This window comes from Agelaius phoeniceus, chromosome 6 (assembly GCF_051311805.1).
Source record: "Agelaius phoeniceus isolate bAgePho1 chromosome 6, bAgePho1.hap1, whole genome shotgun sequence".
Taxonomy (NCBI): domain Eukaryota; kingdom Metazoa; phylum Chordata; class Aves; order Passeriformes; family Icteridae; genus Agelaius; species Agelaius phoeniceus.
This window is the reverse complement of record NC_135270.1, coordinates 58109927-58122750: the sequence shown is the minus strand read 5'-3', so window position 1 is coordinate 58122750 and position 12824 is coordinate 58109927. Positions and strand designations below refer to the sequence as shown.

Genomic DNA, 12824 nt, shown 5'->3' with positions numbered 1-12824 from the left:
TTACTTTAAAGTCTTTTTCCCCTTCCCTTCGCCTCCCATCAAGTGGTGTAAAAATGTGGCTTTTATTTCGGTTTTTAAGATGACACATCTCCCAGGAGCGTGTGGGTGTTGACATTCTATGGAGCTGTCACAGGCTATCATGTAAACATGTATTTGCAATGCTTTTTAAAATGTGAATTATTAATAAACAGAGTGGCTTGCTTTTTTTTTTTTTGGTGTTTGTTGCTTCCAGGTTTTGAAGGACAAGAAATTGCTTCCCAGCTGACACTCTCGATGGCAATTTTCATTTCAGACTAAATCTCATGTGTCTGAGTGATAAACCTTTGAAAACATGGGCTTATAATGGAAACACTAAGTCAACTTTAACTACAGCTGTGCAGTGCAAGAAAAATACCACGTACCTTAATGAGGTGCTAAATCTGATAAGGCAGAGGAATGTGTTGTAATCATTAATTATAATGGAAGCTTAAAGCTGGAGTCTGCTTTTCCCCTTCAAATAAAATCGGCTTGGCGAGTTGGAGCTGAGAGTTATTTAAAAATATCACCTCTATATTTAGTTTAAATTTCACCGTGGTGTCTTGGTACTTGTAAAGTCAATATGGAATCTGTGTGTAGGAAATGCCAATGCTTTTAAAGGACAGCAGCATGAGGGAATATATTAAACCCTGGGCTAACTCAGTGTGTCATATGGCGAATGTAGAAACCTGGAGGCTGAGCCTGGGCAGGGAAGCCAGGGAAGGCTGTTTCCAGCACCCTCAGGGAGCTCTCCCAAGAGGAGTGTTGACAAGCAAGAGTTTGCTTCAGATTTGGAAATATGGCTTTGGTGGGTAGGAAGGAGCAGGATGGGGGAGCACTTGCAACATGCAGTTCATTGGTTAGCACTCACTTTTCCTCTTTTCAACTCTTTTCTTCTGAGCTGTGTACGTTGCAAGGAGATCCTGATTCCAAGGACTCTGCTGCTCTTTAACATGCAGCCCACTAAGGGTTGCTCTTCCCAGTTCTAAACTCTCAAATTGTGGAAAGATTTTTCATTCTCCACATCTGGAATTAAGAGTGCTTAGAGCATGTCTATCTAATTAGGAGAGAAGGCATTTTGCATGACTTTTTGTGACATCTGCTATAGGATGAACCCCCACATGCAATAGCACAGGTGAATGAAGGTTGTGGCCTGGGAAGGGGTGGATGGGTTCAGCCCATGAGCTGCCCCTCTTGCCCTTGGATCCAGCTGAGTTTTGAGCTATCTACCAATGAAGAAGAGAGTTGGTAGAGAAACATGAGGAAATCTGTCTACCTTTGCAGGTGTGCAGGGTGACATTTAGAAAATCTACTGTAAAATGTCAGAGCCTCTTTTTTTGTTGTTGTTTTTGCTTTTCTGTATAGAGCCTGACCCCAGAACAAGGCAAGTGACAGATTGAAATAGGTGCTCCTATCAACGTGGCTCTAGGATACATCTGGCTGGTTTGTTCCTGATTTGATTTTAATTGCACAGTTTGTGTCTCTATGGAGGGAGAAAGATAAGGAAAAGATCATTGTGAAAATGAAGATTTCATTGAAAACCTTTTACGAGACTTTAGGACAAAGACTCTTAATTACTGGGACAAAATGGATAGCAGATTTTTGGTACTTTAGACTTCTATGAATCCTGTTCTTGACTGGTTCATTGATCTCAATGAGGAGTTCATCTCTGGAGCAAGGATGTGCTGCCTTGGTTTCTTCACACTCAGCTGCAGGAGTCCCTTCACTGGGAGGGCTGGAGCTCATCTGGACACAGCCAGCCTGTATTTAGGATGCCCTTGGCACTGCTCAGAGCAGGCTGCAAAGCTAGAGAAGCTGGTAACCACATACCCGGTAGGAAGGCAGCACAGGGCACATAAGGCTTGCTTGGCAACACACAAGAATGTGCAGAAGGAAGAGGTGATGGCATGAAGCAGTCCTGGTCTTTCCAGAGTGGTGTAGAGCCTTTATAGAGGTCATGTGCAGAACTCCTTGGTGAGGGAAAGATTAGCTGCCTTAACTTTAGAGTCAGCTGGAGTGGTTCTTCACAGCACTGGGGGTCTTTCAGGCACTGGGAGAGTGTTTATGGGAAATTGCCCCTTGAATCATCTCTCCACACAAGAAGGAGAAGCTTCCCTTGAGCAGAGGCTTGAGAGGAGTCAGTGAGGTCTCATGTGAGACCTTTTGGTGCTGTGATGGTTTGGTGTCCTGGTGTGTAGTGTGGATTTTGGGACCAAGAGGAGGTGGTGATGTTCCTACACATGGTTTTTATAGAGTTTGGGAGCCCTTTACTTCAAAGGTTCATGGGTGAAGTGAATTTCACAGGTACCTGTGACAATGCTGGGCAAACCTTTATGCAAAGAGCTGTAACCAACCACAGGCTTCAGTGCTGTGGCTCAAGAGAGTGAAAGTTCCTCTTTGTTCTACACAGCAATCTTTTCATAATGATGTCACCTGAGACTGGGAAAGAAATTGTAGCTTAGTACACTGTGCTTTATATGAAAATATTCCAGTTGTGCCTTGCCGTGAACACTTGTTGAAGATATACTCTTGATGTGTGAAAACAGCATAAATATGATGAAGTTGGAAGGAAGATTTTTTTTATTTTCATTTTTCCTTCTGTTTTATCAGCCTCAAGAGCACTTTCAGTTCATGTTCTCAAGCTGTTCTGCACAGCCACTGTTCCAGCCTCTAAGGCTAGCTGCACACTTAGACTAAATAAAAAAATGGAGATGCAGTTCTTATATAAACCACTCATCTCCCTTAGCCAAGGCTTTGAGGAAGGCATCAACACCTCAAACACTCAGCCAGAGCTGGAATGTTAGCAGGGCTGCCTGGGTGCTGCCTTTCCTTGTCAGTGCTGCCCGGGGCCAGGCGGGCCCTGGGGACCTGTCACATGCGGTGAGTGGGACTGTCACATGCAGCAGAGGCAGAGATTCATGTTTAGAAATAAGAAACGTGGGTGAGCGTGACAGCACCAGTCTGGCTTCCTCCAAAGTTGTGGAAAACCCAGGGGTGTACTTCTCCAAAGAAACACAACTGTGGTTGGTCCTTTTCTGATGCTGAGCACCCAGTAGCTCCCCTGTCCTCAGCATGGGCAGATTGAGAGTGAGCCTGAAGCTGTTTCTGTCACCCAGCTGGGGTATGTGGCTCAGATTCCTTGACCAACCTGTGGCAGGAAGGAGAGAAGGTTGTGAAAGGGAAGTTTCTCAGTGCCCACATGAAGCTGCTCTTCTAAATTGCTTTTTCTCTCAACTGCTTTGACAGAGGTGCATAGGAGGAGTGAGTGGCCATGGGACAGTGGGATTGCTGCTACTGATGTTGGATGAGCCTGGTTTGCAACAGGCTGAATTAAATGGAGGATTAGAGCAGCTGAGGGAGCAGTCCCTAAGTCAGTAGGGACAACTGCCTGCTCAGATCTGTGGCTCCAAATTCCTTTAAATTTCGACTTTCCCCAGTGACCCCTCAGCCTCCCAGTGTTTCTGGCTGGACTGGTGGTTGACTTAGAAGTGAGAGGAGGTGGAAACTACAGAATCGTTGTACTAGAGTGACATTATGATGCTTGTATCCCCATTCATGTGTTCTGTTTATGCTGGATATTATATTTTGTGCCTTCAAGACTGGCTCTGAAGAGTGAAAGTTTTGTTTGGGTTTTCTTATCAGCCACTCCCCCATGGCTGGCAGGACACAGAGACAGGGCAGTACATGGGCTGCTTTTGCTTTTTTGCTTTTGCTTTTTGCTTTGATCTTGCTTCTACTTTGTTTCTGCTTGCTCTTGCTTCTGCTTGTTAGCTAGTTTAGCTAAACAGTCCAAATTTCTTCCTGGACTGTTTCTCCTTTCCTTTTTTTGGACCTACTTGGACCTGCTCCGGGCTGGGCCCTGGCAAACACCGAGAGTTTGCCCCTTGTGGCCGAGCGGGGCCTACTCTGGGCAGCAGCTGCCCCAGCGCCGGAGGGACTGAGAACAGAGCGAGCACCCCCAGAGAGACTTTCTGAATTTGTCATCTTTTTCAGAGCAGTGACACAGTGGTGTCACCCAGGATTGTTCATTCTGTGTGCTGGGGGGTGCTGTGCCTGTTAAATAAACAGGTTCTTTCCACTTCTCTCCGAGGAATCCTTCCTGACCCGGTTGGGGGGAGGGACTTGTGTGGGTTTGCTTTCTGGAGGGGCCCCCTTTGGAGGCTTTCCCCCAAATTTGCCCTAGACCAGGACACTCAGCCATGTGTGCACACAAAGATGGATCACCAGGAATCATCCCCTGTGTTTTTGTCTCCCAAACAGCACTGCCTGCACTGCTCTTGGTGGTCCACACAGAGCAATTCCCACAGGCTCTCTAAGGATGGAGTGTGTGCGTGGGGGAAGGAGTAACAGGAACTGGGTGACTCCTCTAAATGTTTCTAAAATAACTTCATTTTGTTAAACAGCTAGACATGCTCTCCCACTGCTCATTTCCATGCAAGTAATTGCTCTGATTGACCCTGGTTTGTTCACTTGCTGCAAACTGGGTAGCACAATTGCAGGCAAGGTGCAGTCTATGGGATCTGCTCTAGGGAGCAGCTTGACAGAACAGGTGAGTGGGTTGGAGTGCTGGTGTAAATTGGTGTTTCTCCAGCCCTTTGAACTTGTGATTTCCTTTTGGCTATTCTGTCTTCATGCAAGCTGGAGAATGGAAGCAGCTCAATTACAGAACTTGCTGTAATTTCTGACTGCAGGTTTCTTCTTTCATTCCCCTAATCCAGTAATTACAGACGTTTCTCACTCTTTCAGCCTGAAAGAGCACAGTTGCCACTACTAACACCACTTTTCTAATACTCCAATGATTTGTGAATTTCTTTATGCCCTTTATGTAACCCTCGGCTGGAGAAGTAAAAATGAAGTTATTCATTGCTGCTTTTTTGTGCAGCCATTTGGCATGGAACAGTTAGGGGCTTTTTTGTGCCTCTGGTGACAAGTAGCTCTTTAAATGCAAAGGGCTTTATTTTGATTTGAAGGATGTGACTGCCTTCATGGAGTGACTCTGGATTTATCACCAGTGCCAAGTCAAAATCTGGCTCACCTGAATATCCAAACCAAATATTGTGGCCAGGGAGGTGTTGCCACCTTCTCTCCTGAAATTCCCTCAGGTTTTGTATTAATATTTTGGTGGCAATAATATCTATCTGTGCATTCACAGATCCTCTGCTTTCTGGGTGTCCTGGACTTACATGAGATGAACACCTCTGATTTCAGTAGTTCTTAGAATCTAGGCAAAACAGAGTTATGAAGAGGTCAGCATAGGAAATCATAGGAATCATAGGAAATCACCATCAGCTCCTCAGCCCCACTGCTCTAGGAGCTTCTGAGCACAATATTTGAATCCTGGTCTTCCAGAAACTTTTTTTTTTTGCTTGAATTTGTCATCACATACTCTGTATGATGGAGAGACTTGGGTTTTTGAAAAAAAAGCTTCACAATTCTGAACGATAAATGTCACATTTGCATAATTCCTTTTTTTCTTCTACCTCTTTCCTCTTCTCCCCATCCCACTAAAGCAGTGAAGATCAGTAAATTTTTGCCGTTGTTATTGACAAAAGGAGAGCACTGAACAAAGGAACGAAAAGAAAGTAGGAGACAACGTGGGGCTAAATATCCTGATCAAAACCACTTTTGTCATTTGGGCATCAATTTTTACAACTAATTTGGCACAGCATCACTAGCGAGCTGCCTGCAAAGAGATGAGATGATTTGGGAGTGAGAAATAAGTCTGCAGGCTTCCTGTGCGTGGGCTGAGCCCCGTGCAGCCGGGTACATTGCTGTCTGCCTGAGCTCATCTTTGTTTTCCTTTCCCCATCCTGGGGCTTGCAGGACCAGGGCTCTGCAGCAGTGGCTTTATTGTTGTGTTGATTTGTAACCCGTGAATGTTTCCAATGAGATGTGTCTAATTTATTGGCATAAACCATTAGATTTTCCTTCAGTGCCCTGGAGTTTCTGATTCACCAGCTGAAAACTATTATCACGGAGCACATAATCACTTGGAAAGTGCCTCTGTCTTCTCTTTCTTTGTGTGTTAAATTCAACCACATAAATAGCAATTTTATAGCCCAAAATAGGCCAAAAAGGTACCAGATGTTCTGCATTTCTGTTTTGTTTTTCCCTTAGGGCAGTTTGGTCAGTAGTGATGCTCACAGCTGATGTGAACCTTGGGCACTGTCTGTGAACTTCTCTCATAACACTTCTGCAAGAAGCTCCAACCCTCTGAACAGTTTCAAGTGCACAGGCTGGGCTTGGCACTGTGACAATTTCAGCTGGAAATACATTTTCATCATAGTAATGTTTGGTGAGAGTGTAAGGGCTTTGCAGGCATCTTGTTAGATACAATTCTGGCAACTGCAAGAGGAGCAGAGAGTCCAGATTGTTCCCAGAACCCGGATAGAGGATTTCTTGGCCCAGTGTTGCTGCTGCCTGCCTTCATCTGAGTACATTTCTAATCTACCCTCTGCTATTTTATGTGTGTATTTTAATTGGGCTCTAGCCTGAAAGGAAGATCAGGCTAATTGCAGTTTTCAGTAGCTCAAAAAAATCTTCTCTCTCTCCAAGGCTTCCTTATTTCCCCCTTCTGTGAACAGCAAAATGTCCTTACCTTTGGCACAGATCCTTGATGTTCTGGGCATCAGCTTAGATTCACAACTTGTTTTAGGTTTTCCCCCTAAACTTGGGGCAGAGCTTCATGCTGGGTCAGTCACACTGCTCTTCTTCAATATCCACACAAATAAAGCTTCTGTTCATGGATATAACCCATTTTCAGCCTGTGTTCTACTTGTAAGGGAGGGGTTTGGTAGAAAACTTCTCCAAGGGCCACACAAAAGTGAGGGAAGAAAAGGAAGTTTGTGCCTACACTCTGCAACAGCTTGAGTAAGGGAAACATTAAGAAATGCACAACTGATGACACTTTTTTAGGAACCTACCTATCAAGAAGATTGAAAGACACTATGGGAATATTACAAACCTCTGCATTGTGGTCGTGTCTGAAATTCTGGTAATAGTCTCCTTTTTTTAGCAATATAGTAATTGCACCTCTCAATGGGAATGCTTCTCAGGAATAATGATCTTATCAAGACAAGGGAATATAGATTGTAGTAAAGGTTATGATGGTTTCTGTGAGAGGCTTAACATTGATCCTTTTATCTATCTGATTTTCCAGGAGAGGAAAAAAAAAAAGAACCCTAACCACTTTGAGTTTTGCATGTGATTTGGTGTGAAAATTCTTATGAGTGGTTTTAGAAGATGGAACTTGAAGTAAATTTGCTAAACTGCTTTTTTCCCCTCTCTCTTGTTTGATGAATACTTTTAAAAAGAAATGGATTTTTTTCCTATTTCCCCCACATTTTATGCTTCTCTCAGTTCTTTTAGTTTTTTTCTTTTCTTCTAATGCAAGTCAAAACTGTTAGAGAAATCAAAAGTAAAAATCCATTATGTTGAAAAGGCCACGTTGTGAAATATATCATAAGCATGCTGTTAGAGCAGTGTCTCCTAATTAATGGAGAGAGCTCCTGGGAAACAGCAAGCCTGTAACACAGCTCAGCCCCCTTTGATCCTCTGGTGAATTTGTAAAATCGTTGCCCGCCTAAACTTGTCTGCAGCTTGTTACACATTTTACCCATCTGCTGCAAGAACAAAAATAAACCATTTATAATTCAGCTGAACTCCAGTTGTTCAGCATATCACTGACTGTGGAGTCTTTAGTTAGAGGATGGTAGGAAAAGCAAAGCAAAGGTGAAGCAGAGTCAGGCACCCTGGAAAAGACATTGCTTTTACCTCTAGAGATTGTGTAGGCACTGGGTTGCAAGCTGCAGGTGTTACTGCAAAATGGTTTAGATTTTTTAGTGAAATACACATCTGTTGTCTATAAACTGAAATCAAACCACTTGTTGGGATTCCTAGGATTCAATGAAATGTCCCAGACTTGGGTAGAGTTGTGCATGTGTGTACATGTGTATGTGTCATGTTTCCCCACAACCTACAGGCAGCTGTTTGCTATATGAAAGTTCACATTCAAGTTCTGTTTGCTGCTTCAGATAACTGAGTGACCACATCCAGGCCCTGCAGGTGGGTCTAGATCACTGCTCTACTTCCCTTACTGAAGCAAAATCTTGCCTTGAAAGCTCCCTCCATCTTGATGGCTGTGGTACCAACCTCCCTGTGTCAGTCTGTGATGCAGCCAGCCAGAAGTGGGGTAGCTCTGTTGGACCAATCAGGTGTTAGCTCCAAAATCTAATAACAAGAGGAGCTAATTATTCCCCATGCAAATATCACAAGGCTATGTTCTGTTGATTTTTAGAACAGATCAGCACTTCATTTCAGCACCCATATGCTTTATCTCCATCATTTCTGGATGCCTGCATCCCTCTGAGGGCCACTGCTGCCATGGATCTTGCTGCTGAGACAGAGGGAGAGCACTGTGAAGTTCTCCTTTCATCAAAAAACAGAGATTCATTTGCTCTTGCCTGTAAATAAATGTCAGGTTAAAAATGTATCCAGTATCTAGCACTTACCCACCAGAGCTCTTCCATGCCTGGGAGAATCTCCTTGTTTAAAGTACCATCTCCTCCCAGTGACTTCTTTGGTGCTGTGATTTACCAGTAGCCAATACACATTATGCTGCAAATGGATTGTTTGGAGCCTGTCATCTCTTTTGGTCTATGAGAAAATCAGTTGCACAAAGCAGAGAGGCTTTGCCTAGGGCAGGATTGGAAAGAGGAGAGTCAGGGAAGGGAACAGCTCACCTGGGAGGTGATGCTGTGGCACTGTCTGCTCCTTGCCAAAGATTTAATGCGTGGCAGGGAGCTTTACCTGGATCCCAGGGGCTGAGCTGAGGGCTGGAGCTGCCAGATGGATGCTGGAACAGTGTGTGCCCTGAGCCCAGGGAGTTTGTGACAGCCACAGCTCTTAAAATGCCTTTAGTAACCCACATTCATTTACTGCCCTTGTTAGGGCTGCAATTCATAGCACAAGCTGAAGCTGACAATAAACCTGCTGGAAGTGTCTGCAGCATAAATCAACATCACTGAACAAAATTATTTGGCACAGGTGTTTTAAAGCTAAAGTCTTAAGTCACTGATCTCATGTCTAGAGGAGCTGCTCACCAAGCAAAGTGGGATCTCCTTAGTCCATGCTACATATAAAATCCACAACACTGAGATTCCCACTACATTTCTCTGGAGATCATTTCACAAGGTAATACACATTGCTGCTGAGATTATTTTCTTGCTGTCACACTGTATTTACCCTTTTATACTTTGATTGCTTTTAGACCTCTCAATTCAGCAAGACATTTATATTTATTTTGAAGCTTCTTTTTAGTTGCCTTTTGGTCTAAAATCTGCACCTATTTAATTCGTTCTTCCTAAACCCATCATCCTATTTGTAGGTTTCTCCTTCTCAGAGCTCCTAAAAGAATATCTGTCTTGTGATACTGTGGGAAGATGTATATTGGGCAAAAAGGCATGCTAACTTTCTGCAAGTTATGTTTTTATTTAGAGTTTAGATGAATTTTGAGAAAGTATCATATAGAGATGACACCAGTGCTTTTGTTAACTTGCTTCTGTTCTCAGTAATTTTGTACCTGTAATATTACACCTCCTCTGTTTGGCTTTTTTTTTTTTTTAATTTCTGTGAATGGCAAAACAGCTCTGGGCTATGGGCAGAGAGAGTTTCTTCATAGCTTTTCTGGAGCAAAGCATTTGAGATGTTTGTCTGCCATGGGCTGCTACTGCAAGCTTTAGGCCTGTCATTTTCATCATTCAAAACATAATTCTCCCCAAATTCTCCTCCCTTCAGTTTTCTCACCTGCTCATGCTAATGCTAAGGAAATTGGGCCAGGAGGTTAATTGAGATTTTTGATTACAGGTTGTTTTATACCTTTTTTCCCCCCAGGTCTGTTGACAGCTGTAACCAGAGTGTGTGCACTTCAAAAAGTCACTTGTGTTCCAAGGTTCTGTGTTCTTATTTTTATCTAAGGTTTAGCAATTGAATAAAAGATTTCCAGATCTGTGCAGGAATATGGGCAATTTGTCCATCATTTCTGGATTTCTGGTAGTATTCTGAATGGGTAGAAGTGCTTTTTCCATTTCCCCTTCTCAGTTCTAGTCATCTCACATAGATAGTGTGTCGACAGGTGTTGATGGACAAGCAATTTACAGTAATTTCTTATTCTGTAGCTCCCTGAATTGTAAGTGACATGCTGGCAAAGCTGAACAACTGATCACCAGACACTGGCATAGTGTTAAACATGGCTTCTGAGGCTGCTCACAATTTCCTCCAGCCACTCTCTTCTTGGATGTCTCAAGTATATGAAGCAATCCAGCAAGCAGGAGACTCCATATCTGCCTCTCTGCTGAATCTGAGTGGAGTGGGTCGGAAACCAGAAGGAGAAAGGACCCAGGACTTGGAGAATAATGGAGGAGTTTATGAGGATTATTCTGAGGAATCAGATGATGAACGAGACCTGGACCTTTGGGATGAGGACTATTTCTACCCTAGAGATGACAGCTACATTGGAGGCCCTGATCTTGCTTCACAAAACCTCCCTCAAGGCTCTGACACGGGTCCCCAGAGGCACAAAGGGGTTAAAAACAGCAGCACCTTGCCAGAGCAGTGCACTGAAAGCAGCAGGACCTTGTCAGCCAATGGATCCTACTGGATGAGTGAAGATCTCCAGCCTCCTGATCGGCTTCCTCCCATTGCTGAGGAAGAAGGTGAGCCCTCCTGGAGGATGGGAGCCCATGAGCACAGCCTCAGCTTGGGTGGCTCCTTGCACAGTGCCAATGGCACGGCAGGCTGTGCAGGTAAGCAGCTGGCACCACCCTGACTGCATCACCCAGGCCTTTCCTTGCTGCTGTTGGTTTCATTTAGTTGCTAATCTGCTCAGTATGTTCTGTATTGTCTTTGTTTCCCACAGCTAAAATTCCCCAAATCCCAAAGTAAAAAAAAAAAAAAAATCTAACCTTTCCAACCCTTCCCTTGTTTGTGAGACCAATCTCATTGAAAGAATTGGAGATCTCCAGGATGAAATGCTGTGTATTAGGAGACAATTCTCTGTATTAGAAGGCAATCAGGCCCTGCTGCTGTAGCAAGGAGTTTTCTTCCCTCCCTGTTCAGTTTCTGGTAGCAGGACCCTTCAAAAGGAATGTTTAGCCTTAAGCCTTTGCTTTGAGAACCATCTGCCTTTGCGTCATTGCTATTAAAGATATATATATATATATATATTTATATATATATATGTAATCTCAAACCTTGTTTCTTTGTGCCAGGAATCTCAAGATGTTACTGTGCCATGTGCTGTGAAATGCTGTACTAAAAAGCCAGCCGTATCTCATGATTTTATGGATGAAAGGCTCCCAAATCACTTTCCTCCCCTCCCACCGCCCCCACAGGCTTTTCAAACAAGACTGAAGAGACAGCAGGCAGGAGATTATGGGAAGGAGAACTGAGTTTGATATTTTCAGTTTTAAATAGGCCTAACTATGACTTCTGATCTTTAAATGACAGCAGGAGTGTTTTCAGGAGATTGTGCCCAGGACTGAGTGTCAGCCACATGACTTGTGCTCTCTCAGTGTCACCATAAGTGTGGCTGGAAATTTCCTGGGGCACAGAGTTTTGATGGTGACACAGCTCCTGACTACACCCAGAGAAGCTGCAGTCCTGCTGACACCATCCTTGGGTCTTGCTGGCATAAAGCTGCTCTTAACAAACACCCTAGGAATGGGAATGAGGGTGGAAAGAGGATGGGGGGGACTGGTTTTACAATATGGAGCTGATGAAGAGGTTGAGATTCTCTGAGGATCTACAGAATTTGGCTTCAAATATCTAATTTTTTTTTTTAAGCAGGTGGTAAATGCTCTTGAAAATGTCTGTTTTATTATGACCAGGAGCTTTTCTTCACTCTTGGCTTCTAGGGTAGTCTTACATATTTAGCCTTTTCTGTGCAGACTGTGGAAGATCAGCCTGTTTGTTTTTGTATTTAACAGGAATATCAGACTGAGGGTATAAACCTTGATGGTGCTCTTTAATGACTGTAAAATTAGCTCTTTTCTTTATTGCTATTTCTCACTCTGTTATGGCCAGGGAGTAAATAATTAAAAAGCTCTTTTGGTCTAGCTGTTCTGCCTCCCAAACTGGGACTGCTTGTTTCGTATTTCAAATGAAAAATTGCCAGTTCTCAGGTTAAAGATCTCAAGAGTTGTATCTCTTGGAGCCCAGTCCCTCCCTTCTGGTACCCCTGTGCATTGCCTGGGCAACATCCCGCCCCAGGGTTTGTCCATAGGCACTGAGCCAGTGCTGCAGGGTGGGTTTGTGTGTGTGCTTGGACTGTGTGACCAGTGTGGGCACAGAAATCATGGAGCAGGGCACAGTGTGTCCATTCAGGGCGTGCTGGGCCTGTGGATCCTCCTGGACAAGTGCTGTCCTGTGGGATTTTCAGGGTCCCCAGGATGAAGGAGGAATTGATGAATCTGACTCCATGTTCTTAGAAGGCTAATTTATTATTATATTATACTATACTACACCATACACACTATACTAAAACTATACTAAAGAATAGAGCAAGGACAAAAACAGAAGGCTTAACAAGACACTAATGAAAAACCTGTGACTCTCCAGAGTCCTGACACAGCTGGCTGTGATTGGTCATTAAGTAAAAACAATTCACATGAAACCAATCAAACAACCACATGTTGGATAAACAACCTCCAACCACATTCCAAAGCAGCAAAACACAGGAGAAGCAAAATGAGATAATTATTGTTTTCATTCTCCTCTGAGGCTTCTCAGCTTCCCAGGAGAGGAAATCCTGG

General features: G+C 43.7%; 1 protein-coding gene across 14 annotated transcripts in view; it reads left to right on the top strand.

Annotated features, from left to right (window-relative positions):
- The window catches only part of SYT16 (synaptotagmin 16), a 115970-nt gene that overhangs the window by 56697 nt on the left and 46449 nt on the right, over positions 1 to 12824 (top strand). For 13 of the 14 annotated variants that reach the window (XM_077180811.1, XM_077180810.1, XM_077180809.1 and 10 more), the window contains one exon: positions 10191 to 10817. In XM_077180811.1, coding sequence (XP_077036926.1) covers positions 10262 to 10817 — 556 coding nt within the window. In that variant the 5' untranslated portion in view covers positions 10191 to 10261. The remainder of the gene's footprint in view (positions 1 to 10190; positions 10818 to 12824) is intronic. The other variant, XM_077180813.1, reaches the window with a different exon arrangement.